Below are 27708 nucleotides of genomic sequence, written 5' to 3' on the forward strand. Positions count from 1 at the left end.
ACCTGAACCCCAGTTCTACCCTTAAATGCCATGGTATCCCCATCCTGTCCTCCCCCTAGTACTTCAGTGTCTACGTCCTGCGTTTGGGTCCATCCGGCCCCCGTTCCTGACACCTTGAAATTGAGTCTGTAGTTTGTAGAATCAGTTCAGCATTTTGGATTTGAAGTTATCCATGCTGGTTCAGGAACCTGATGGTTGTAGGGTAATAATTGTTTTTGAATCTGGCACTGAGGGACCTAAGGCTTTTGTACCTGCTGCCCAATGGTCATAGTGAGAGGTAATGGTAGTAGTTCCCTCTAATTTTATTTACAGCGGCATGGACCAACCATTGCACTGACCAGGAATTTTTACACAACCTGAAAACTGTTTTACACAACCTAAAACATCATGCAAAAGAACATTCCAGATGTTCAACATCAAAGTCAGTGAGTGCGGGAGCATTTCTGTTACCGCGTGACCGCACACCCACGCAGCTTAGATGGACTAGTGGAGAAGAGAGCATGGCCTGGATGGTGGGGTCCCTGACCATGGATTCTGCCTTCTTGTGGCAGTGCTCCATGTAAATATACTCAGTGGTGGAGAAGGCTTTGCCTGTAATAGACTGGGCTGTGTCCACCACTTCCTGTAGCCTTTTCCCTTCTTGGGCGTTGGTGTTTCCACACCAGGCACAAAATGTTATAAGAATGATTTTGATTCATTCTCCAACAAGCCTTCAACTCTTTGAGGAATGGTGGTATAATATTAGAGAATGTGGAAGAAAAAGTAGGAAAAAATACAAAAATTTAAACAATAGTATTTAAAGAATGCAAGTCATCCAGCCAATTGAGTCCAAACCTTGCAAAAGAATATGTAAAATTTTCATTTGAAAATCCATTGAAAGAGATTAATCACACTGAAATATTCCAAGGAGAGTCGAACATTCTCCCTGCTCCTTGAAAATACCTGAGATAAAGTTGCCGGTGGCAGTTTTATATAATGATCTTGTATACAATGATACTGCCGTCAATCTTGACCACTGATGAATAAGATGCCTTTACTTCTCATCCTGATGCCACAATGTAGAAAATTTACATTTATACTTATATACATTCTTAACAAAATTTGTAATCAGATATTTGTATAATTTTGTCGTTAAAGATAATCATGACATCCATACATCATTGACTCTTTTGAAGGTAGCTTTATTTGTCATATCCCAAAGACAAACTCAATTCAAATCTAGGAATTTCTAATCAGTTCTTTATTAATTTTGTATCATGTCATAAACTACTTTCTCTTTTATAGTTCAACATATATCAGTAAAATAGTTCAATATATATCAGTAAGGCTCCTTAAGGTTGTTATAGCCAGGGGTGGTAATGGGGACAAACTCCTACTATCTATTGAATGCTGCCAATGGCGTGTGCCTCAAATAGTTTCTGACAACCGAGTCCGGCTCCTGGTCTTCATGTGTGGCTTAACTACTAAGCCTGGCAGAACCGTTCTACTGACTGGAGAAGGGGCAAAGGTGAGTAACTGGCACCTTAAATATATTCACTTCAGGCAGATAGGGCTCATCAGCCGTGGTTGGCAGCTCATGTAGGAGAAGGAAAGCTCTGATCGCAAATCTCCACTGCCCTGCGGCTATACCCACTCATAGGGGAGGTTTTGGGTGCAAATCCTGAGGGAAAAAGCATTCCTACATTGAGTTCAACGCTGACTGGCAACTCCTGTGATGCAGCTGGTACGAAATTGTATTGGTCTCTGCCGCTTCTTTGGGTTCACCAGGTGTGTGGAGAGGAGGGGAAGCTTGCTACACGGGCAACAGCTTGCTCTCCATATTGACTGCCAAAACTTGAGTACCTAGGCAGCTAAGGCACAATATCCATGGTCAACTCTGACAGGCAGAGGCCTTCCTCATATCAGTAAAACATTTGAAAATGAAAGTGGAGACAAGAGACGTGAGACCACAGATGCTGCAATCTGAAGCAAGTAAAAGCTTGTGAAAGTAGTTCCTTTTCTCCAAACTGTTCTGTTTGTTCAGGTCACAGAATGAGCAAGATCCTCAGCAGTGAGGGCCCCAGAACAGCACTGTGTCATGCAGCACTGAAATTGACATTGTCAGTTTCAGTGCAATGTTCCCTATTGATGTGTTGCAAGTTTTCACAGTTCTCTGTATGCAACCCACGGCAGGTGTGATTCTTTCGCAGCCAGCTTAAAGAGACATAACACAATACAAGCAACACTTCCCAGCTACAGGGGATCCTTCATTGAAAGATAAGAAAAGAGTGCTTTTCCAAAGGATTTGAGGAATCTGGAGATTCAGGAGTTATTGAATCATGTGATAATTGAACCGATACTAATTGAAACGATCTTAATATAAATTGGCTCTTACGTAAATTGCAAACGATCATCAGTTTGAAGTTAAAAGGACACTTTTACAAATTATCAGCACTGTCTACAGAGCACAGGCTGCTCAAGAGATATGTTTTGCAAAGTCAAATGACCATGAGATGTTCTTGTATGCATCAAACAAATGTAAAAGAATGTGGTTACGAGGGGTAATTGATGAGTACATGGCCTAAGGTAGAAGGAGTCAATTTTAGAAAACCTAGCACATTTATTTTTCAACATAGTCCCCTCCTACATTTACACACTTAGTCCAGCGGTCGTGGAGCATACGGATCTTGGATCTCCAGAAAATGTCCACAGCAGGGTTGATTGATAAGTTCATGGCCTAAGGTAGAAGGAGATGAGTTATTAACTTCAAACTTTCTGCATAATCACTCAAAGAGTTGACCCACATGTAAATGTAATAAGAGCTGTATAACTCATTACCAATCTCTATATAAAAACAAACCTCTGACGTTCTCCTTACACTTTTTTCTAGTCACCTTAAAATTATGCTCCTTTGTGTTAGCCACTTCTTCATAGGGAATAAAAGAGGTGTTGGCTGTCTGCTCTGTCTATGCCTCTTATCATCCTATATACCTCTACCAAGTCACCTCTCACCCCCTTTGCTCCAAAGAGAAAAGCCCTAGCTTGCTCAACCTTTCCTCATAAGACATGCATTCTACTGCATACAGGATCTTGGTAATTCTCCTCTGCACCCACTCTAAAGTTTCCACATCCTTCCTAGACTGAAGTGAACAGAACTGAAAACAATACTCCAAATGTGATCTAACCAGAGTTTTATAAAGCTGCTACATTACTTCATGTCTCTTGAACTCACTCCCCCAACACACCATATATCTGCTTATCCACTCTATCAAGTTGTGCAGCAAATTTGAGGGACCTATGTCGGTGGACCATAGATTCTACTGAACCTCCACACTGCTAAGAATCCTGCCAGTAGCCTTGTACTCTGACTTCACGTTCAACTTTCCAAAGTGTATCACTTCACACTTCTCTGGATTGAACTGCATCTGCCACTACTCAACCCAGCATTGCATTATGCCCTTCTTCCCATGTCCTTTTCTAGCTCTCCTAATTCCCTTCTTAAGCTCCCTCCTGGTTAAATTATAACTCTCTAGAGCCTTTCTGATCTTTGCTTCCCAAACCATAATTATGCTTTCTTCGTCTTCTTGACTAGGTGTATAATTTCCCCAGTCATCCATAGTTCTTTCACTCAACCATCTTTTCCCTGCTTCAATGGGACAAATGTATTCAGAACCCCAATCAAGTTCTCCGTAAGCAACCATCACATTTCCATTGCACACTTCCCTGAAACCACCCTAGTTACTGCCTCATGGCATCATAATTTGCCTTTCCCCAATTAAATACTTACCCATATCATCTGCTCCTGTCCCTGCCCAAGGCAATGGTAAAAGTCAGGAAGTTGTGGTTATTATCTCAAAATGCTCACCCACCAAGAGATGTGACACCTGTCCAGGTTCATTGCCTAGTACCAGATCCAGTAAGGCCTCTCCTCTAATCGGCCTGTTCACATATTGCGTCAGGAATATTTCCTGGACACACTGAACAAATTCTGTCCCATCTAAACCTTTTGAACTAAGGAGGTGTCAATCAATATTAGAAAGTTAGTCAGTCATGCCAATAACCTGCTATTTTTGCACCTTTCCAAAATTGCTCCTCAGTTGTTATTGGGGGAGTGGGATGGCTAAAGATTACTCTCAATAGAGTGATTGCTTCCTTCCTGTTTCTGACTTCCACTCACACTGACTCAGTATACAATCCCTCCACAAATTCCTCCCTTTCTGCAGCCGTGATACCTTCCCTGCGTAGCAATGCCACTCCACACCACCACCATCCCACCCACCTCTTTTACCTCCCTCCCTGTTCCTTGTGAAATTAAATCTCTGGAACATCCAACAGCCATTGCTGCCCTTGTGACAGCCAAGTCTCTGTAATAGCTAAAGTGTCATAGTTGCATGTACGGATTCGTGCTCTAGGTCCATTACCTTGTTCCTGATACTTAGCACATTAATGTTGACAGACTTGAACCTACACCCTATCCACTGCCTATCATTCCTCATAGTCTCTCCACACTTTTTACCTACTTTTACACCAACTGCTCCATCATCTGACCTATCCCCCTGCCTACTTAGTTTAAACCTTCTCCGACAGCTCTACAAGCTGTAATAACATCATGCTAACTGCTACACCGCCAAGTATCCTCCAAAAATTCCCAGGCTTGTGAGGCATGATCTGACCCACACAAAGCCATGCCAATTATTCCTAATCAGACTATGCTTCTCCAAATGCTCATAAATCTAGTCTCTAAGAAACTTCTCCAATTATTTCCCACCACTGAAGTAAGGCTCACGAGTCTATAGTTCCTAGGGTTACCACTACTCATTTTCTTGAATGAAGGAATAACATTTGCCACACTCTGATAATCTGTTTCTACTCCTGTGACCAGTGAGGATGCAAAGATCATCACCAAAGGTGCTGCAATTTCTTCCCTCATGTGCTGCAGTAACCTAGGGTATATCTCATCTAACCCTGGAGACTTATCCATCCTAGTGTTTTTCAAAGGTTCCAGCACTCATCATTCTTAATGTTGTCATATTGAAACATCTTAACATCAACTTCGTTTAAGAATGAAGTAACAAAATTTGTGCTTAGAACAACAGAAATGAATACTGAAATTATTAAATATTTATTAAGTCTAAGCCATCGCCACAACGCCTGAAACCATCTCTTATCAGATTGGCATTGTATCTCACAAACACGAGAAAATCTGCGGATGCTGGAAATCCAAAGCAACACACACAAAATGCTGGAGGAACTCAGCTGGTCAGGTAGCATCTATGGAATGGAATAAACAGTCAACGTTTGGGGCCGAGACCCTTCATCAGGACTGGAAAGAAAGATGACGAAGTCAGAGAAGGAAAGGTGGGGAGGACAGGAGGAAAGAGTACAAGGTGGTAGGAGATAGGCAAAGCCAGGAGAGGGGGAACAGGGTGAAGTAAAGAGCCGGGAAGTTGATTGGTGAAAGAGATAAAGGTCTGGAGGAGGGGGAATCTGATATGAGAGGGTAGAAGACCATGGATGAAAGGGAAGGAGGAGGGCACCAGAGGGGATGATGGGCAGGAAAGGAAAAAGGTGAGGGAGGGGAACAGAAATGGGGAATGGTGAAGGCATTGCACATCATTTAAATTAACCTTTAATCCCACATACATTACCAACACCAGAGCCTTTTACCGCTATAAAATGCCCAAACTCCACTTGCAATTTACCACACCTGCTGCTAAATCTCTGACGAATGTTTTTGTTATCTCAAAACTCAATGATTTCAGTGATCAGCAAGCCAGCCTTCGTCCTTTCTCCCAGCGCAAGCATCACATCATTCCAAAGTCTGATCGCTGTACCCTAACTTGCATTGAATCTTGGTCACCACAATCCCTCGGTGCTCTGAGCAACACATAGAAAATGCTGGAGGAACTCGGGAATTCAGGGAGCATTTGTGGAGGGGAATAAACTGTTAACCTTCAAGCTGAAAACCTTCCCAAATCATCAACTGTTCATTCCCGTCCATAGATGCAGCCTGACTTGCTGAGTTCCTCCAGCATTTTGTGTGTTACTCAAGATTTCCTGCACCTGCAGAGTCCCTGGGTTTGCTGAGCTGGACTGCGTTCTAACCTAGTAATGTTTTTATTTTGAAATTCCCACTCTCAATTTCAAACCCCCATATTGCTTAACTCGGTCCTAGTTCTTTAACCATCTAGTGATGCAACCATCTAGAATCTCTGTACTCCTCCTATTCTGACCTCTTGTACATGTCCAGTGACTGGCAGGCTTCCCTTTGACTGTCTGGACACGAAGATCTGGCGTTGGCTCCTTATAACTTTCCATCCACTTTATTCCATCTTTAGTTGTCAGCAGATATTACACATCCTGGCTTTGGTGCCAGATTTAAGTACATAACCATTTACTTCTGAGACAAATGGTGCTATCAGCTAACATAACTCTCATTGGAAATAAAAATAAGAGCCCACAGATGTTGTAAACTGAAATGAAACTACAAAATGCTGCTACTACACAAAACTGGCATCACCTTTCCCAGCTGGAACTCGCAATAGACGTTTTGCCAGAATTGGACATGTCAGATATTCTAACGAAATGCTAATGTTTAAAATGTAAAACTCTTTAGATTTTTTGGTATTAATAGATGTACCTTTCTAATAATTTTTGTTTCTCTACTAAAGCCACGTGATCATATATTAATGACATTATTTCATTAATTATTATTTCTTCTCCTTAGAAATTCTGATTACAAATCAGTTGTGATATGATGGATTTGCATGGGAAGAGGAGCGCGGGATTTTGCAGCGGTAATTCAAAGACCAGCTGTTATTGCTGCCTGCTTTTGCTCCTACTTGTTTGAAACGCTAGCATTTTCAACTACAGGTTGCTAGGAGTTTCCAGTTATGCTCTAGCCTGTTAGGTCAAATCAACATATGCTAAGAACAAAAACTGTAGCTGGTTTTCTGTCCTAGGCTCTCTTTGCGCTGATGGGTATTTGCTTCTAGCTGAGTGAACCAGGATCGGGAATTATATATTCAAATACTGGAAAGGGACTAAAAATACAGCAGGGTTTTAAGGGAATTCAACCACACTTAGTGCACCTCTGATGTAGCTGAACAATAATTTGATGTAATAAGTTCATGTTTACTGGCAAATCTGCATATCTCACTTTCCATTTAATGAAATAGGCAAGAATAAACAAAGATCAAGAGTTGGAATTAAAACTGAATTAAAATGTAAACATTAAATACAGAGGAAGAGCCAACAAGATTAATTGTTCCACCGCGACACAGTGAGGACAAGATACAACTAGGTTAAGTATTAGTTGTGTCGCATTACTTGATGTCACTTTGTTCTCTGATCATTATTACCCACCATAACAAGCAGTTATAACAAGCAGTTATGTGGTTTTGCTTTGCCATTTTTAAAAGAACAGGCTCTTCCATAGATGGTGTATTTCTTTCAGAGCAGAACACCTTGAGGACGCCAGGGTTAAACTGAACCGCTCCACGGACATGTTGCAGTATATCTCGGTGTCGATATTGTTATAAATCCTAAACAATACGGTGAAACAAAACGTTCGGGGTTTATATTTTTGAGTGCAGTTGAGAGCTTATTTACAAGATAACTTACATTTAGATCAATCAGAAGATGTGGGAGAGCTGCCCCTTTTGTTAGACTGTACATGCTCACTGTGATTTGTTTCCCCTCAGCTTGATCATTTCTACTTAAAGGAGAGGAGGGGTGGGGGGGAAATCCTCCATTCTGAAAGCGCTGGTTGCCATGGATTTCAGTCAAACCTTCTCAATCACCGAGCACGTCCTCCGAGTGGCGTCAGAACAGTCTGTTGGAGGCGATGAGATTGCAGCCTGTTGGCTCTGATGCTCTTGTACTTTGCATACCATTTCCACTCGTTATACTTTATATGGGTAGACGTTGGTGCAAGGTGTAGTTGCAACGAGTTGTCGAGTAACAGCCCCGCAGTTAAAAGTAACTTTAATCTCAGCTGGAGATCCGAAGAACTTTCTCCGCGTGGTATTAGATTAGCATAAGTGTAAGTGTTCACATATTAATTCGTTACGTTTTTATCCATGATGTGGTTATGTGTTTAAGGATGAACCGAGATGAGATCTTGTCGTTTCCTATGATTTAGTGTTGTAGTGGCAGCCACGGTGGCGATAATTCAAAGGAATCGATATTACAGGGTCAAAAAGGGGAGCTCAACACGTTTTTGAAACTTTAAATTGGTCTTAGTACTGGGTGGTGACCAAGTGAAATGTCTGAATTTTTGGTCCGTGCATTCGTTTTGCTTTTAGTTTTCTACTTCCAGTGAAATGCGTGTTTAATGTCCAGCGTGCGACTCCCTAAGCGATGTAACTCGATTAAACCATAATCATTTCGTTCAGTTTCCACTAAGTACAAACGCTCCACACCAGGAACTTGTCAGAACCACCGTCTTGTTGGCTGTTTTTGTTTAGTTGAGATACTGACTGTCCAGTTTGTTTCACCCCTTTTCTCGAAGACGTTAAAGCTATTTACAGATTCTGCACAACCACAGCGTGTTCCTGATATGGTGGCGATGCTAATTTAGAATGTTGTTGCGTGGCAGCTTGTAGTGGCAATGAATAGTGATTAATAACGAGTCAATGCTTCGTAAAAAGACAAATATCTGCAACAGGTGAAAATATGTATGTGTGTATATATCCGTGCTTTGTCTCGAATTATAAGGATAAGCATTGGAGGAAAATGTTCTTTAAAATTTAATTCAGATACAGCAAAAGATGTTTTACCTGGATTGTATACGAGTTATATTTATTGATGCCATCATGGGATCACGCTGAGTTCAAAGGTCAATTTGACAAGATTATGTTGTCTTTAAAAAGTTTAAAGATGCCCATTATTGTCTTCTCGATATAACGCACGTGAGAATGTTTGTTTAACGTGTAATTTAATCCACTGGCTGTCATTTGCATTGGACTGAAAATGTATGTTTAGCGGTAAATTCCGAGCATTCTAAGTTGGGCAGTTTGCAACTCCTTCTATGATTTGTGATTCAGTATTTTATTTCTGAAGTGGTCAGGCCCAGCGGAGTGTTGTATCCATTCATGGCACTGCAAGTCAATTTCTGCTATATTACCTGCTGATAGAGAGTAGGACCCGGTTCTGAACACGAAGTGGTTTCATCAAAACCTTCAGAAAGAAGAAGCAGCTGCTCTGTAAAATATTAAAAAATACTCACCTCGAAGAAGTCTTACATAAAACAAATTCAGTTCTCTGGTTGTTTCAAACTGATTTGTCGTTCTGTTATTTTGTTTAAGGAAATGTTTACAATGCAGTTGAGATATAGTTGGAGGAGGGAACACCACTCCTTTCCGCTGGCAGCAAGTAGATTATTGGCAGTGGGCAAAATTGAAAATATAATAACCTCTTAATGTAGTAAAGGCTGCCTTTGTCCAAGTCTTTTGTTCAACATGAATAAATAAATGGTCAAGCAATGAGTCCTTCATTAATCTATTGTTCATTAATGGACCTTAATCATTGTGCCCAGATTTATTAGTTAGCCCCATAAATCAATACAATAATGCAATAAAATAAGTGTAAGAGTTAATCATTTCATGCTGTAGAGATCAATCCAAGGGATGTACAGGTACGATGGATTGGATTTGTGTCATGATGTTGCGGACATGATCTTTTATTAATTTTTGAAGTGGTTAAAGTTAAAATATTGTTTCAAATTTGGGAGATAACCTGTGAAGGTTGTGAATCCCAGGATAATCTTCAGCGGAGTAGAATTAATCTTTTTCACGGGTGATAATGATAACACAAATGATCAGTTAAGACCTGTTTGTGATATTTTTTAAGGTTAAAGGGCCACTTAGAGTTAACTTTCCACAGTTAATAATGCTCTCACATGGATTAATGTTCATGGTACTTTCACCCTCTTCTCTTTCTTATAGCTTGTGCCTGGTGTTAGTGATGTGAGGAGATCCATCCAGGATGACTTTGCTGGCAGGTGACAGTTCGGACTATGATTACAGCGCCCTTAGCTGTGCTTCCGACTCCTCTTTTAATCAAGCAGTCTACAATGAAACACAAACTTTGAAAGGTGTGTTTTATAATCGAGCTCACCTCATTTCTCCTCAAGAAGACTTGTTTAGCAGTGCACTCCCAGGGGATCGCAAACATCATGTTGTAATAAATGTTGGGGGAATAAAGTACTTATTACCATGGACCACACTGGATGACTTTCCTTTAACACGCCTAGGACAACTTCGATTTTGTCATACCTTCGATGAAATAATGAAAATTTGTGACGATTATGATGTGACATCCAATGAATATTTCTTTGATCGAAATCCAGGTGCCTTTAAAACAATACTGACTTTCTTAAGAGCTGGGAAGTTGAGACTTTTGAGGGAAATGTGTGCCCTTTCCTTCCAAGAAGAGTTGCTATATTGGGGCATCGAAGACGACAACCTGGAGTGGTGCTGCCGTCGCCGATACCTGCAAAAAATTGAGGAATTTGCAGAAATGAATGCTATTGAGGAAGATCTGGTAGAAGGTGAAAAGTTGGTTGATTTGGTAGAGTCATCGAAATGTAATCAATTCATGACAAAGCTCAGGGACATGGTGGAAAACCCCCAGTCAGGGCTTCCAGGAAAAATCTTTGCCTGTCTCTCTGTTATATTTGTGACGATTACTGTAGTTAATCTATCCATCAGTACCATGCCTGACCTCAGAGCAGAAGAGGATAAAGTAAGTTTGCTTTTATACATCATAGTGAATTAAATTTTAATAGTGTATGGTTAAACCACAGTTATAAACAACTGTTAACTTCAAAATGCAAGACATAATTTAGCTTCAATGTTCAGTGGTATTATTCTAACCAATCATTTAAAAATAATGTATAGAAACTTAGCTCAGGCAAGCTTGTGGCAATATAGTTATTGCATGTTCATATATAGTCATAGCTTATTTTCTTAAAGTTCACTAATTATATAATAAGTTTCATAAAGTCATGGACTGATGCAAATTAGGAAAAAGTCATTTGACCCATTGTTTGTGCTAGCTATTTAATTGTTAGTCCATTAACTCAGCTCCTCTACTTTTTCCCTATGGCGTTGTAACTTTCCTTTCAAATATTATCCAATTCCCCTGAACATTGTATTACATCTGCTTCCATTATGCTTTCAGACACTACATTACAGATCACAAAAGAAACTGGGCAAGGAAATGCTAACTTTACATTACCATTAATTCTTTTGCCAGCCATCTCATATCTAGATCAACAAGTTCTAATGCTTCTGCCACTGAAAACATTTTGTTATATTATTTATATTCCCGTTATGTTTCATACTTCTGACCACTAAGAAAAAAATCTTGTGTGTTCAAAAGATAGCAACCCTAGCTATTGAATCAATTTTATTTTCTTATGCACAAGTGCATGCATGCTCAGCTACAATGAAAAGCTGACTGGCAGCACTATCACAGGTAAATAGCATCATATAAGCATTCACAAAAAAACCAGACATATAATATACACAAATTTTTACAAGGAAAAGGGTAGAACAAAGTCCATTTTGGTGCAGAGTGATCAGAGTGGTCGTAATGCTGAAGTGATGACTAGGGTTTTGGCAGTTGGTTGAAGGGACATAAATGTTCTTGAACCTGATGGTGTGGAATTCTCTTCCCCGATGGCAGCTGCAAAAAGATGGCCATGAGTGGGATGGTGTGGATCTTCGATGGGGTCTGCCTTCTAGAGGCAGCAGCATCTGTAGTTACTGTCAATGGTGGGGAGAGATGTCCGCATGATGCATTGGACAGAGTATACTACTCTCTGCAGCTTCCTGCAGTGCATTTTAGTGCACTCGAATTATCGTAATGCACTAGTAATGGTGTAATTAGTAAGGGCACTTTCAAAACCAGCTCTGTCAAAGTTTGTTGGAGCTTTCAGTGACCAACCAGACCTCTTAATCCCCTGCAAAAGTAAAGACACTGCTATCTTAATGAGAAGTGATTTCTCTATTTTAAAATAACAGAAAATGAAGAGCACACAAATGTGTTCCTTCATTGTTAGTAGAGTTGTTTGATCATATTAACTATAACTGAGATTTTAAAAAACCTTACAAATGTACCTTTAAGTCCTGTTTAGAACCACAGAAATAAGCAGCAGAGTTGTAAACTTAGTCAGCTCCATCATGGGCAGGATAGAATCCAGGATATCTTCAAGGAGTAATATCTCAAAAAGGTGGCATCTATCACTAAGGACCCCCATCACCCAGGTCATTTAATTATTTAATATATATACTTAGTTAATTCATGTTTTTTCTATTATTATGTGTTGGATTGTACTATTGTTGCAAAGACAACAAACTTCATGACATATGCCGATGATATTAAACCTGTCTCTGATTCTGAAATTGCTTACTTCCAAAACTAGTCCCATGTGAGCCTATCAATTAGCTTGATACTACTACAGCTCGGAATGTTCTGCAGTTTGGAGTTCAGTTCTGGTACCGTTCTGTAAAGAGTCTCTGTACGTCCTCCCTGTGGAATGCATGGGTTTTCTCTGGGTCCTCTGGTTTCTTCCCACAGTCCAAAGACATACTGGGCTGTTAAAATGATCATTGTAAATTGTCCCGTGAATAGGTCAGGGTTAATCAGGGTTGTGGGATTGCTGGGCAGCATGGCTCGGAGGGCTGGAAGGGCCTATTCAACACTATATCATTAAATATAAAAAACAACAATATAAACAATCATCACAAAACACTGGGGGGATGGGGTGGTGAATGCGAACATTCCAAAGAAACAGTGCATATTAGCACTTGCTGAATTGACATTCAGATGATCGAAAACAGTGGTAACACTGGTCCTTTGGAAAACTCAGATGAGCACTCACATAGAAATGGAAACTTACAAAATTACACATCAGGGATGAGGCATAAACAATATCTGGGACAGAGCATTTGTGATCACCACACATTCCATCACCAAATATTTTGTGCATGCACACATGAACGATGCCTTAAAAACATAAACATCAGAACCTAATTTGAGTTAGCTGTACTGTAATATAAAGCATTCCCATTTAAGTCATTTGAGATTCCAAGTTGGTTTTATTCCTTATACCTGCTCAAGGCTGACTCCAAAATTACACTTACTAATTTAAATATCAGTGCCAATATCTAGACAAATGATTCATATTTGAAAGTATGGAACTAGAATGCCTTCTGGTCTTCTCTTGCGTCTTCAAAAAGAGAAGTTGAGATTCAGACAAGTAACTGCACCCTGTAGAAAGAATATTACCCCATACTGAGAAACAATCTAGAGTCAACTGATTCTGAGAAATTATATTTAATTGAGGCTATGTAGTTTAGATCAACATTATTTTTTTCTGTTTATAGCCTTCACCCATTTCAAAGACATTTTAAGTGGGATCTGGGAATTACTGGCAAGGCTTATATTATTGCCTCTCTTTAAAAGCCCATGACAATAGGATGGTGGGCCTCAGTCTTCAACCTCTACAGTCCTTCTGGGAAAAGTTCTCCCACAATGCTGGTGGCCGGTTGATTTCAGAATTTAGACCCAGCAATTGCTATTGTGATTATCTCAAAATCAGGATGGTGTGCCTGTGGGAGGGGAAACTGCAGATCTGGGTGCTCCCTGCTCTTGGTCCTGGTTGAGTACAGGCATTGTGGTAAAAACAAAAAATTCAAGTAGCACTCAGATCAGACAGCATCTATGGAGAAGAAAGCAAAGGTAATATTTCAAGAAACCTATCAGGTCTTGAGAGTTCTTGGCAGGGTGGATAAGAAAAAAAAAATGTTTCCTCTTATGGAAGAATATAGAACTGATGGAAAGAGTGCTAAACTAGAGGGCCTGAGATATAGGGAGGGGTTGGCCAATTTACTTCATTATGCCTTGGAATATCGGAAAATGAGGGATAACTTTATAGGAATGGTTTAAATCATGGAAGGTATAGATATGGTGGACAATAACAGTTCCCCCCCCCCCCCCAGGGTAAGGGAGTCCATAACTAATGGGCGTAGTTTTAGGTTGAGAGGGGAAAGATTTAAAAGGCAACTTTTCAGACACAGAGTAATGAGGATCTGGAATGAACTGCAGATGAAGGTAGGCTTGTGGAGGGGCAGTGCTTTGGAGATATAGGCTGAACACAGAAAATTAGGACTAGCTGGGTGGGCATGTGGTTGCCGTGAAAGGGTTAAGCTGAAGAGACTGTATCTGCGCTGTATTGCTCTAGAAGTCACTGCTTAAAGATAATTGGTTACCCATTTAAGGCAGATGAGGAAAATGGAAGCAGAAACTTTTAATATTTTTAGGGTAGATATCTGACAGATCTTTGATAACCAATGAGTCATGGGTTATTAGGAGTATTGAGAATATGAAGCTGAGATCACAGTCAGATAAGACTATAAGTCCATAAGATATAGGAGCAGAACTAGGGCCCATTTGTCCTATTGAGTCTGCTCCGCCATTTCATCATGGCTAATCCAGTTTTGCTCTCAGCCCCAATCTCTGTCCTTCTCCCGGTGTCCCTTCATCACCTGACTAGTCAAGAATCTGCCTTAAATATACCAAATGACCTGGCCTCCTCAGCCACCTGTGGCAACAAATTCCACAGATTCACTGCTCTTTGGCTCAATAAACTCCTCCTCATATCCATTCTAAAAGGATGCCCCTTTATCTGAGGTGTCTCCTCTGGTCCTAAGCTCCCCCACCATCAGAAGCATTCTCTCCACATCCACTCTATCGAGGCCTTCAAACATTCAACAGGTTTCATTTAGGTTACCCTCATACTTCTGAATTCCAATGAGTATAGGCCCAGAGCCATCCAATGCTCTTCGTATGATAATCCTTGCAATCATTTTTGTGAACCCCCTTTGAATCCTCTCCAATGTCAGCATATCCTTTCTTAGATAAGTGGCCCAAAACTGCTCATCCAAGTGAGGCCTCACCAGTCTTTATAAAGCAGGGGTGTCAAACTCATTTTAGGTCATGGGCCGGATTGAGCAAAATGCAGCTTCATGCGGGCCGGATCAGTCGGACGCGTGCGAACGCAGCTTTCGTTGCCTCCGTTTTTTCAGCCTGCTCTCATGTGTCTCAGTCTCTGCTATAACTACAAAGTGTTTCACTTTACAAATGCCATTTCTTATGAGGAAGACTGCCGAATAAACACTAAAAACCCTGAAAACCTGGTACCTGAATAAACTCAGCATTAGCCATATCATACGCCATAGGCGCTTCGATTACTGGGGCCAGCTTTAATAGTAATTAGATATTATCTCGCGGGCCAAAGATAATTCCACCGCTGGCGGATTTGGCCCGCGGGCCTTGAGTTTGACATATATGTTATAAAGCCTCAACATTGCTCTTATTGGATGGCATGAGGGGCTCACAGCTGCTCTAATGTGTATGTTTATATGCAAGGGAAAGGAGACCTGAAGCATAAGTGCTACTTTGTTAGTATTAAAAATGCTCACTTTGATCTAAGCACAACAAACACATTTTTTTCCCCATAAGATGGGGGAGGATCTTCATTGGAGGATCATGGGAATACATTAACACCAAAGAGCCTGTTTCATCATGCTTTTTGACCATGTACGGCTTGTGCCTACAATCCTTTAACTAGCCTTTGTTTCATCTCTTTTGATACTTTTCATGCCTATTTAGGAAAAAGAGATTAAAATTTTAATCACCCCTTCTGTAATGAAAATCTCCTTCCTGATTTTCACATCTAATGCCCAAAGTTTAATTTTAAAGTTATTCACCCTTGTTTTGGGTTTCTTCAACAAAAGAAGAAATTTCTTGTTATTTAAGCCATAGAATCTATTTGGCATTTTAAGGACTAATTTCCCCAAACCTTCAAAATTCAAAGGAAAACAAAATATATTCTGTTGCCTTTCCTCAATTTAACCCTTTGAATCATTCTGGTAATTTTGTATTTATCTGATTGAAGGTTAAGTAACAAAGCACAAAACTGAAAAATGGATTGCAAATGGATTTGAGGCAAAGTGGTAAATAGAAGTATATACATTTTCTTCAGTTTTGTATTTTCATCCCCATTTATTAAAACCCAGCAGTTTATTAGACTAAATTTAGCTTTAAGCTTGCTGTTTTGATTTTTGTGTGTAGACTACCAAATTGCTTAGTCACTAAGAACCTACTTTCACATATCTTTCTTAGAATTAAAGCAAATAGATTCATAATTTCCCACAATGAGTCCTAAGTTCTGTAGTTATATCTATCAGTTAGTACAGTTATGTCACTTTGGAAACCCCACAGTCACTCATACCTCCTTCCAGTGACATTTATAAATTTATGCATAGTATTCATTATTACTTCATCCTTGTCATAGATTACAGATTCTGATAAAGTGGATTGGAGGAAGATTTTATGGAAATATGAATATAGAGCATGGAATATTTTAAATTTTATCAACTACTTCTCCTAAAATATTACAAACCCATGTCACAAAGCACTTTGATTTCCATGCACTTTCATTTTTGCTCATGAGGTTCACCAACAGACAATATCCAATACTCTCTGGAAGGCTATAAAGTCAAAGTTCAGGAAACAACACAGCTTGGCTTGTCATGGGTAGTCATATATCTATGTTAATTCTTTCATTGGCTCATACTCTTTCAAGTGTTTGTTAATCTTTTTATTGCATACTTGATTTCAGTGTATTCTCTACAACTGATGAAAAAATGGAAGGTTTATTGTTTCTCTTTCCCTTCTGAAATAATGGAATGATATTTTTATCCCAAAGGTACGATTCCTGAATTCAAAGAATTCTGAACAGTGAGTCCTAACAGAGCTGCAGTTCCCTAGCTATTTATTTGAATACTTGAGGCTAAAAACCATCAGATCATAGAGTATAATTGATCTTAAGTTCCTTTATTTTATCCATCACTTTTTTTAAATCCTGCTGTTTCGGTGGAAATAGGTTGGTAGAGGAACATAAGTTTATCCTTTGGTTTATACTTGAAATTAGACAGTAAATTCAAAGCAATTTTTTTGCCATCGGGGAAGTTCCAAGAACAGATTAGATGACACCCCATAAAGATACTGTGATCCAATTTTGCTTCAAATCATCAATTTTAATGATAACTTTGGGAGAGGCAAATACTGTAGATTAATGGTGGGATTTATAGATCGAAGCAAAAAAATTATTGAGGTGTACTGCTTTTGGGGAAAAGATACCTTTCATTAAATCTTGTCTGTTATGTATATAAATAATCTGGAACTGCATACTGTCCAGCCCTCGGAGTATTTTTAAACCAATATTTACATTTTGTTGGCTACAGTTATTTATACATTTTTACCCGCATCAAACTACTTCAGATACTTTTATGGCATTCCAGCTCCACTCCAGTTTATACTTCTTTTCTCACGACTACAGCTTTATTTGAACTTAACTATAATTGCCTCTCTACAGTATAAATTAAGGTAATTATTCATTTTGAAAAGATAAGACAAAATTGTGTTGTGTTGATTGATTTAAACAGGATCTGAATTCCCAATATCTCACTCATGCTGCCAGACTAGGTAAAAGTACAGAAGTACAGATTTAAAGTCTATTGATGAAAGCTTTAGTTTTAGGTAAAGTAACAGTGTAGACTGGATCAAATTTGAATTTTCTTAATTCATTTACACATTCGACCCTTTGCCAGAAATGTCTGCAATTTATGCCAGGGCAGCTACAAAATAAATATGTCAAAAAAATAGAAGTAGATTTTATTCTTATTGGGTCTTTGAGCCCTTGAGTCATTGAATGAAGCTTCTTGTTCTCAGTCTGTGGCAGAGCTGCACTTGAGAACAGAAAAATTATTGATGAATAATTGTTGAACATCTCGACTGCTTGTTGTTTACTGCCAGCTTTTGGCCTACAGCAGATACCTGAGTCTAATGCACTCTTTCCAGTTGGGACCTCTTTATATTGCTTAAGGAAACTTTCCACAACACGTTTGACAAACTCTATCCCCCCCCCCCCCCAGCGTTTTTACAGTACGGGAGTTCCATTTAATATGCGGGAAGGTAAAATCACCTACTATCGCATCCTTATTTTTCTTGAAGTCTTTCATGAGAGTCAGTCTCGCTCATCATGGAAACGGGACACTCGATCCACAAAGTCTGCACTGACCATCAAGCTCTCATTTGCAATAATCATACAGTAATCTAATTTTACTTTCCTCACATCCCCTCAGATTCTACCAGTCACCCACCCACAAGAGATAATTTTCTAGTGGCCAGTTGAACTACTAACCCAAGTGCCTTTAGGTTATGGAAGAAAATCAGAGCTCCTGGAATAATCTCAGAGAATCTCTGCAAACTCCTCACAAACGGCACTAGTTGTCAAAGCTAACCTGGGTCACTGGAATTGTGAGGCAGCAGTTCTGCAGGCTGTACTACGTTTCTACATAAAGAAACCTGAAGCAAATTTTGCAGCTGGTGTATAAAAGTTAGTGTACTGTAGAAAATTGTATCCTTCCACTTTAATTCCAAATTTCTTCATGTGATTGACTGAAAATACCATTTTAAAGCACCACTGAAATATCGATACACTTAGAAACAAAGCAAATTGCACCAGATTTTAACTCTATTCAGAATACAATAACCCTAAAATAAAGAACTGCATCTGTATCAATAAGAGTACTTATTGGTAGATTAAATACACAAACTTCCATTTTAATTCTCTGATTTGCGCTACAAAGGAGTCCTTAGTTCTGAAAAAAATTTTGTAATGCCATGCTTAACCTCTCTTGCCAATTTTGATATGAATGCATTCTGGTCAATTATTGCCTATGGTGCATGATCTGAAGAAGGAAACATACTGAACCAGATATGCAGATATCATAAAAAGTGTCTATAGCTGTACTTAAAACAAAGCTAGTCCTTTTTAATTTGATGAAGTCCTATTTTATCCAATAAGGTGCTTAAAGTCTATACTACACATCTTTTTACCAGATTTGTTTTTATTGATTCCATTTCTGACGTATGTGAGAAACCTGCTAGGTGTAATCAGAAGCTGGACTGACTAGAAATGGGTTTGTACCCATTACTTGGAGGCCAGAGGCTATAAAGCTTTGTAATATTGTGTGACCTTGCCAGTCTTCTCTATTTGGGGGATGCATGGTGATGCTCCAGTCTCCAGAGGCAGAAATCTGGAGTGGTAGTAGTTAGCATTAGGAGATTAATAGGCATAGAGGGTGAAGCAATGTCTAGAATTTGGCACTGGGTTTAATGTAAAGCCAGGAGGAATGTTTCAGTATATGTGAAAGTCTCTTGATGGTAGTGTGGAAATTGCAACATAGCACAGGCACTTTGTCCAGTCTTTCTCTGTGTTAAAGCTCACCAAGACAGCAAGTCAGGATGATAAGCTGACAAAGTCACCCATTGTCCTTGAAAGCCTAACTCTTGTACAGCCTTTCTACTCAAGCCTGGGAACCAAAGTCAGTGAGCATACCAGGACAAGATAGGATGCAAACGAAGCATTCTAGAGTGACCCTCGGACAGTCATTTTACTGCTTCTCAAGTATTATTGGCCTTTAACATGTAGATCTAACGAACACAAATTATGTATTATGTTTAGACTCAAATATGCAAATTATGGGATTCAGAAGTGCACAATTTTTCCCTTGGATCCCTATTTGTATTCAACTAGTCAATTTCTGTATAAATCAGAATCATGTTTAATATCACCAGCATATGTCATGAAATTTGCTAACATACAGCAGCATTACAATGTAATACATGATACATATAGAAAAAAAAACTGAATTACAGTAAGTGTGTGTGTATATATTTTTTTAAATAGTTAAGTAAGTAATGCAAAAAAAAGTAGAGAGTGAGACAGTGTTCATGGTTTCAATGTCCATTTAGGAATCGGATGGCAGAGGGGAAGAAGCTGTTCCTGAATGGCTGAGTGTGTGCCTTCAGGCTTCTGTACCTCCTACCTGATGGTAACAGTGAGAAGAGGGCATGTCCTGGCTGGTGGGGGACCTTAATAACGGACACTGCCTTTCTGAGGCACTGCTCCATGAAGATGGCTTGGATACTATGGAGGCTAGTACTCATGATGGAGCTGACTAATTTTACAACTCTCTGAAGCTCACTTCGATCCTGTGCAGTAGTCCTCCCCCGTACCATACGGTGATGCAGCCAGTCAGAAAATAGCATTTCTTCGTTCCAATTTCAGAGCAGTGTGGGTGCCACGCTGCTCTCCTTGTGCACTAGTAAATAAAATGTGATTGAGGAACGAGTGCAATTTGTCAGAGTCAAGTTAATCAGTATCTACAGTAGCCCTGAAATGAAAGTAGACTTGCATTTCAGTCTACAGTCTGCTTGCAGGATGGATTGGGCCTAATTCTGGGGTTATCAAAACTGAAGTCCACTCCCAAGGAAGCCTCTCTCCAGTGGACAGAATCTGCAACTTCAGCGTCTTATATAAAACAGACATAATGCAACAACATAACAATTATTATCAGAGCTGCTGTGACTCCTCCACACCCCTTTGCGTTCATTCCAAAGTTTTATTTCAATTTCTCAAGAAACATTTAATTTTCCCATGATGCTGCCTGGCATGCAGAGTATTTCCAGCAATTTCTGTTTTGATATTATATTTTACGATGTTAACAGGTAATTTAATAATTGTTTTAATAATCCTGTCTTTAACTGAGGTTAAACAGAACAACCTAATGACAGTTGATAGTTAACATAGACCAAAACCTTGTATTACACAAAAGATTAATGAAAGGCTGAAAGCTAGCTTTATGGAGCCACTTTATCATTTCAAAGGCAGTGATCCATGGATAATAAGTTAATTTAGCAACCGTTTTGAAGAGAGGTATTTTACAAAAATAAATAGATGTTATCACTATGATATGAAAATATGTTTTACTTTAATTAAGATAGGAGCATAAATAGATTCCAATAATATCTGAAGTTTCTTTTCCCTTTGTTTCCTCAAGTTACGATTTCTGCATTATGTTTAATGGTTAAACATGAATTGAGGAGCTTCAATTCTGAGATGGAAGTAAAGATATAAAACAATGATAGCAAGGTTTTATTCCTGTGTATTGTACATATTTGTGAGGTGAATCATGCCATTGCCAAATTGGGAATGTGCAGAGTACAGTCATGAGATGCTGAATTGGCATTGGTGCTGCCATTTTGAAATTTACTGTTTCATCCAAAGCTATCTCTCTTAAATTTAATAGATAAAAATTTAACCCAAATTTAAAAGGATCTTCCACCACTTTCTATGAACTTCTTTGACTCTATAGTGGTGGATGCTGAGTCAACTTCAACATTTAAGAAAAATTTAGATAGGCACATGTGAGGGAGGGATATGCAGGGCTATGGTCCGGGTGGAGGTTGCTGGGTCTAGGCAGATTAATATTTTTGCAAGGACTACAGGTGTGTGTGTGTGTGTGTGTGTGTGTGTGTGTGTGTGTGTGTGTGTGTGTGTGTGTGTGTGTGTGTGTGTGTGTGTGTGTGTGTGTGTGTGTGTGTGTGTGTGTGTGTGTGTGTGTGTGTGTGTGTGTGTGTGTGTGTGTGTGTGTGTGAGTGAGAGAGAACTATGAGTACTCTTATTAAAGGGGAATTATACCATAGCTACCTACTCTTCAAAGACTAGTTCACTTCCCTATTTATCCTTCATGGCAAGTTTAGCTGCCAATACCCACTATTTGAGTGGTGGGTCCCCTCTTCCCACCAAGGAGGAGATATTCCAGCTAATAAATTAGTTTAAACATATTTCATTTATTTTCAATGATACACATTTAAATCCAATCAAAATTCTTAAACATAATTAAAGCTCAAGAGTTTTTCTATCTAATAAAAATACTTCCAAATTACAAGCTATTTCTAAAACACAAAGGATTTCCCAAACATGGATACAATTTCTATGAGCTAAAAAGACATGTCAACAGGTTTCAGACAAATAAATCATCCATCACAGAAATCGAAGGCAGAGGAATGCATTCTGCTCACCCTGTCTTTCAGTCATTCTTCTTGCTGTTCTGTGACTATTCCTAATAAGGCTGATTGCTCTCTTTCATTTATACTGATTTTTTGCCACATAGGTGACTTCACACAGGTGGTAGTTTTTTTCAGACACCATTTTACACAAATTGTCTAAAAGCTTCTGGAGACAACAATTCCCAGATTAATGCTGACTCTCTGAGCACAAAAATAAAACTATTAACTTATCAGCCATTTAATGTGCTAAGTGATGGTATCAATTTGGTCTGCAAGCTTTCTTGATCTAAATAACTTAGCTAGCATTGTCTGGTTTGAAACAAACCAATTAGCATAACCCCATTAACCGCATCTCTAGAAAAGGCAGCCCTGGTGCCATGGGCCAACATCCATAAGTCAATGACAGTGCTGTTTGTTTGCAAAGCTGTCCTTTTAACTTCAGACTGATTATTGCTTGCCATTTACATTAAAAGTTGAAGACTGGTTCCAGTTTACAAAAAGAAACTGAATACAGAATATTGATTGGAAGTTTAACCTACTCAAAGCAACCTTTTGATCTCCACAAGTGTTAGCTGCTATGTTAGAAAGCTGCGCTTTGCAAATGAAGAAGGCCCCCTGGCCCTGGATAGTGAATATCTATCATATGTTACAATTGTACAAATTACTTGTGTTTCCAATTTAACTCCATCTGCACAAGCAGGATTGCCCAGTGGCCAAACATTTTAAGTCCAATTCTATTACCAGTCCGACATGTCAGTCAATAGCCTCCTCTACTGCTAAGGTGAAGCCTCTCTTGATTTGGAGGAGCAACTCTTCATATTCTGTCTGGGTAACTTCCAACCTGATGGCATGACATTGATTCCTCTAATTTCTGGTGATTTCTGCCCTCTTCCTCTTCTTTCTTCTTCCAATCCCTTTTCTGGCTTCCCTCTCACCTCTTCTCTTTTCCTCACCTGCCTGTCACCTCCCTCTGGTGCCCTTCCTCCTTCCATTTCACTCATGGTCCACTGTCCGATCAGATTCCTCCTTTATCAACCCTTTTCCTATTCTACATATCACCTCCCAGCTTCTCACTTCACACATCCTCCCCCACCCACCCATCTTCCTCCTCACCTATCAACTTCTAACTTGTACTCCTTCCCTTCCCGCCCCCCCAAACTTTTTTTATTCTGGCTCTGTCCTCCTTTCTTTCCAGCCCTGATGAAGGGCCTTGAACCATATTGTCAACTCTTTATTTCTGATGAATTCTTGCAGTATTCTGTGTGTGTTACTCTGCATTTCTAGCATCTATGAAGTATTTCCTGTTTGTATTTCCTCCAATTATTTCAAGTTTCAAAATTAGTTTCTTGGTAATCATGGTATAATCATGTTGTAACAATTGGTCGTACTAATTGTCTGAGCTGTTGCACACACCAGAGGATATATACTGGCCAACATCATGCACCTGCTGATGTCTCCCAGGAAACACGATGCAGAAGGGCATCGCGTGGGTAAGATGAAAACCGAATCACACTATATTGGTAGCACAGACCACTGGCCTGTTACAAATTTCCTGCATTCAGCATTCTCTGGTGGTCTCCGTAAGCAGTGTTTTAACAGGCATGATGATATTATAGGTCATACGACTTTGCCAAATGAAGAATAGTATCTCATGTAGTGAGCAGGTAAGTGAAAAGAAAGAGGAAGCCTAACTTAAGCAAGTGGAATTGGGAAACCAAACTGAAGTGTCCTTTCCTGCTCAGGTTCCCACCTCCCCCCCCCCCCCAGAGAATTTGTTCGAGAAATGACAAACTTGATTTCTGATTCACAAACTGTCCAGTACCATAGTCTGCCTCTATCACAAAACCATCTGCCTGGACACAATTCAATTTAATTTGAGAGTAGGAACCATCAAAAATAATTATTCCAGTGAACATTTAAGTTCTGCCAAATTGAGTCAGGGTGTGAGGGGACTTGGTGGAGGGGTGTAGTGAGAGGAGTTGGGGGTGAGTGGTGTCAGGGCAATAAGGGGTATGGGTGTCAGGAGGAATTATTGTCTGGGGGAACAATTTTTGTCTGGGGGGAGGCAAGTCAGGGAGGAACTGAAAATGTTAACTGTTCGCTCTACTGCATTTCCAAGGTGCATATGGAATATAGAACATAGAAATCTACAGCACATTGCAAGCCGTTCGGCCCACAAGGGTTGTGCCGACCGTGTAACCTACTCTAGAAACTGCCTAGAACTTCCCTATTTTTCTAAGCTCCATGTACCTAAGAGACTTTTAGAAGACCCTATTGTATCCGCCTCTACCACCTTCGCTGGCAGTGCATTCCACACACCGACCACTCTCTGTGTGGAAAAACTTACCTCTGGCATCCCCCTTGTACCTATTTCCAAGCAACTTTAAACTATAACTCCTCATGTTAGCCATTTCAGCCCTGGGAAAAAGCCTCTGGCTATCCACACAATCAACGCCTCTCATAATCTTATATACCTCTATCAGGTCACCTCTCATCCACCATCCCTCCAAGGAGAAAAAGCCAAGTTCAATCAACCTATTTGCATAAGACACGCTCTCCATTCCAGGCAACATCCTTGTAAATCTCCTCTGCACTCTCTCTATAGTACCCACATCCTTCCTGTAGTGAGGTGACCAGAAATGAACGCAGTACTCCAAGTGCGGTCTGGCCAACGTCTTCTATATCTGTAATTTACCTCGTGGCTCTTGAACTCAATCCCACGGTTGATGAATGCCAACACACCATACACCTTCTTAACAACACTGACAACCTATGCAGCAGCTTTGAGTGTCCTATGGACATGGACCCAAAGATCTTTCAGATCCTCCACACTGCCAAGAGTCTTACCATTAATATTATATTCTGTCTTCAAGTTATACCTACTGAAATGAGCCTCTTCACACTTCATCTGCCACTTCTCAGCCCAGTTCTGCATCCTATTAATGTCCCACTGTAGCCTCTGACAATCCTCCAGACTATCCAAACACCCCCAACTTTTATGTCATCAGCAAACTTACTAACCCACCCTTCTACCTCTTTATCCAGGTCATTTATAAAATTCGCAAAGAGGAGGTGTCCCGAAACAGATCCCTGTGAAACATCACAGGTCAGCGACCTCCATGCAGAATACGGACCATCTATAACCACCCTTTCCCTCTGTGGGCAAGCCAATTCTGGATCCACAAAGCTAGTCTTCCCTGGATCCAATGCCTCCTTAAGCTCTGAATGAGCCTTGTATGAGAAACCTTATCAAATGCCTTGCTAAAATCCATATACACTACATCCACTGCTCTGTGTTAATCAATGTAGATCAGGCCATGCTGTCTATCCCTAATCCCATTATGTCTCTCCAAATATTCATAAATCCTGCCTCTCAGGATCTTCTCCAACAATTTGCCCAGGACTGAAGTAAGGCTTATTGGTCTATAATTTCTTGGGTTATCTCTACACCCTTTCCTGAACAAGGGAACAATCCTCCAGTACTCCCATCCCCGTTGATGATACAAAGATCATCACCAGAGGCTCAGCAATCTCCTCCCTTGCTTCCCACAGTAGCCTGGGGTATATTCCATCCAATCCTGATGACCTATCTAACTTAATACTTTCCAAAAGCTCCAGCATATCCTCTTTCTTAATGTCTATATGCTCAAGTGTTACCATCCTTTCCCTGCCTCAATGGAACATATGTATGCATACCTTTTCCCTGAACATTTGCCACATTACTGCCATGCATTTCCCTAAGAACATCTACTTCCAATTTATACTCCCAAGTTCCTGCCTAATAGCATCATTTATACGTTTTCCAAAATAGTCTGCTCCTGTCCCTCTCCAGCACTATGGTTGAGGAGAAAGATTTTTGATTACTACTTCCAAAATGCTCTCCCACTGAGAGGTCTGACATCTGACCAGGTTCATTTCCCAATACCAGATCAAATACAGCCTCTCCTCTAGTTGGCTTATCTGCATATTGTGTCAAGAAACCTTCCTGAACACACCTAACAAACTCCACCCCATCTAAACCCCATGCTCTAGGAAGATGCCAGTCAACATCGGGAAAGTTAAAATCCCATCACAACAACCTTATTATTATTGCACCATTCCAGAATCTGCCTCCCTATCTGCTCCTCGACGTCCCTGTTACTACTGGGAGGATCTATAAAAAAAAACACCTAGTAGAGTTATTGCTCCCTTCCTGTTTCTGACTTCCAGCCACACTGACTTAGTCGATAATCTCTCCATGACCTCTCCTTTTCTGCAGCCATGACAATATCACTGATTAGCAATGCCACTCCCCCACCTCTTTTGCCTCTCTCCCTGTCCTTTTTGAAACATCTAAAGCCTGGCATACTCAGCAACCATTCTTGCCCCTGAGACATCCAAGTCTCTGTAATGACCACAATGTCATAGTTCCATGTTCTAAGTTCATTCCCCTTGTTTATGATATTCCTGGCATTAAACTAGACCATCTGGCTGACTGCATCTTTGCTCTATCATCCATCTATCCTTCCTCAAAAATTCCCTACGAGCTGTCTCTACTTATGCACCAACCACCCCATCCTCTACCTCTTCACTTCGGTTCCCACCCCCCTGAAAATCTAGCTTAGACCCTCCCCAATAGCATCCCATCAGGATGTTGCCCCCCCCCCCCCCGGGATTCAAGAGACAACCCGTCCTTTTTGTACAGGTCACACCTGCCCCCAAAGAGGTTCCAATAATCCAGAAATCTGAATCCCTGCCCCTGATCCAATCCTTAAGCTATACATTTATCCGCCACCTCATTTTATTCCTTTACTCACTGTCGCATGGCATAGGCAGTAATCCCAAGATTACTACCTTTGAGGTCCTGTTTCTTAGATTCCTTCCTAAATCCCTGTATTTTGTTTTCAGGACCTCCCCCAGTTTTCTACCTGTCATTGGTACCAATGTGTACTACGACCTCTGGTTGCTCACCCTCCCATTTCAGGATATTGTCGACGCATTCAGAAACATTACTGCTGCCGTCCTGTTCTGGTCCCTACCCATCTGAACCATAGGGCCAGACCCAGTGCCAGAGGCACAGCCACTCAAAATGGAGTACTTATTGTTAAGGGGGCAGCCACAAGGGTGCTTTCCATTTCCTGACACTCTTCCTGCACAGTCACCCACTTATCTGTCGCCTGTGACCTTGATGTGACTATTTGCCTGTAGCTCCTATCGATCACCTCCTCACTTTCCCTAACAAGCCAAAGGTCATCGAGCTGCAGCTCCAGTTCCCTAATCTGGTCTCTAAGGAGTTGTAGCTCAATGCACCTGGTGCAGATGTGGCCATCGGGAGGCTAGAAGTCTCCTGGATATCCCACATCTGACACCCAGAGCAGAAAACTGGCCTTGCAATCATACCCACTATTCCTAAGTTAGAGTGAAAAAGAGATATGAAAGTACCTTGCCTCCTTACCTCGCCCAGGCCCATCCTTACCAAAGCCCTACTACTCTGACTCATGCAACTCCAACGACTGCTCCACTAGGCAGTGTCTCCCTTTTGTCCTGGAATCTTCTCAGTGGCCTTGCACAATGACCAGCTACTGCTTCTGCACACTTCTCACAATAGAATCTACCCTGTTGTCCTATGGTTGCAAGGAGGTAGCTCACCATCTATGGAGGAACCAGTAGATGGACCTGCCAAATGACCTTGTTTCACTACAATATAGTAGCACCACCAAAAATTATTGGTGATCTGACTCAGATGAAACATGTGAA

General features: G+C 40.4%; 1 protein-coding gene across 1 annotated transcript in view; it reads left to right on the top strand.

Moving 5' to 3' along the window:
* The first annotated feature begins 7825 nt into the window (after positions 1–7825).
* Positions 7826–27708, top strand: part of kcng1 (potassium voltage-gated channel, subfamily G, member 1) — a 29508-nt gene continuing 9625 nt past the window's right edge. The window contains exons 1-2 of the mRNA XM_073061653.1: positions 7826–8023; positions 9927–10725. Coding sequence (XP_072917754.1) covers positions 9967–10725 — 759 coding nt within the window. The 5' untranslated portion in view covers positions 7826–8023; positions 9927–9966. The remainder of the gene's footprint in view (positions 8024–9926; positions 10726–27708) is intronic.

This window comes from Hemitrygon akajei, chromosome 11 (assembly GCF_048418815.1).
Source record: "Hemitrygon akajei chromosome 11, sHemAka1.3, whole genome shotgun sequence".
Classification (NCBI taxonomy): domain Eukaryota; kingdom Metazoa; phylum Chordata; class Chondrichthyes; order Myliobatiformes; family Dasyatidae; genus Hemitrygon; species Hemitrygon akajei.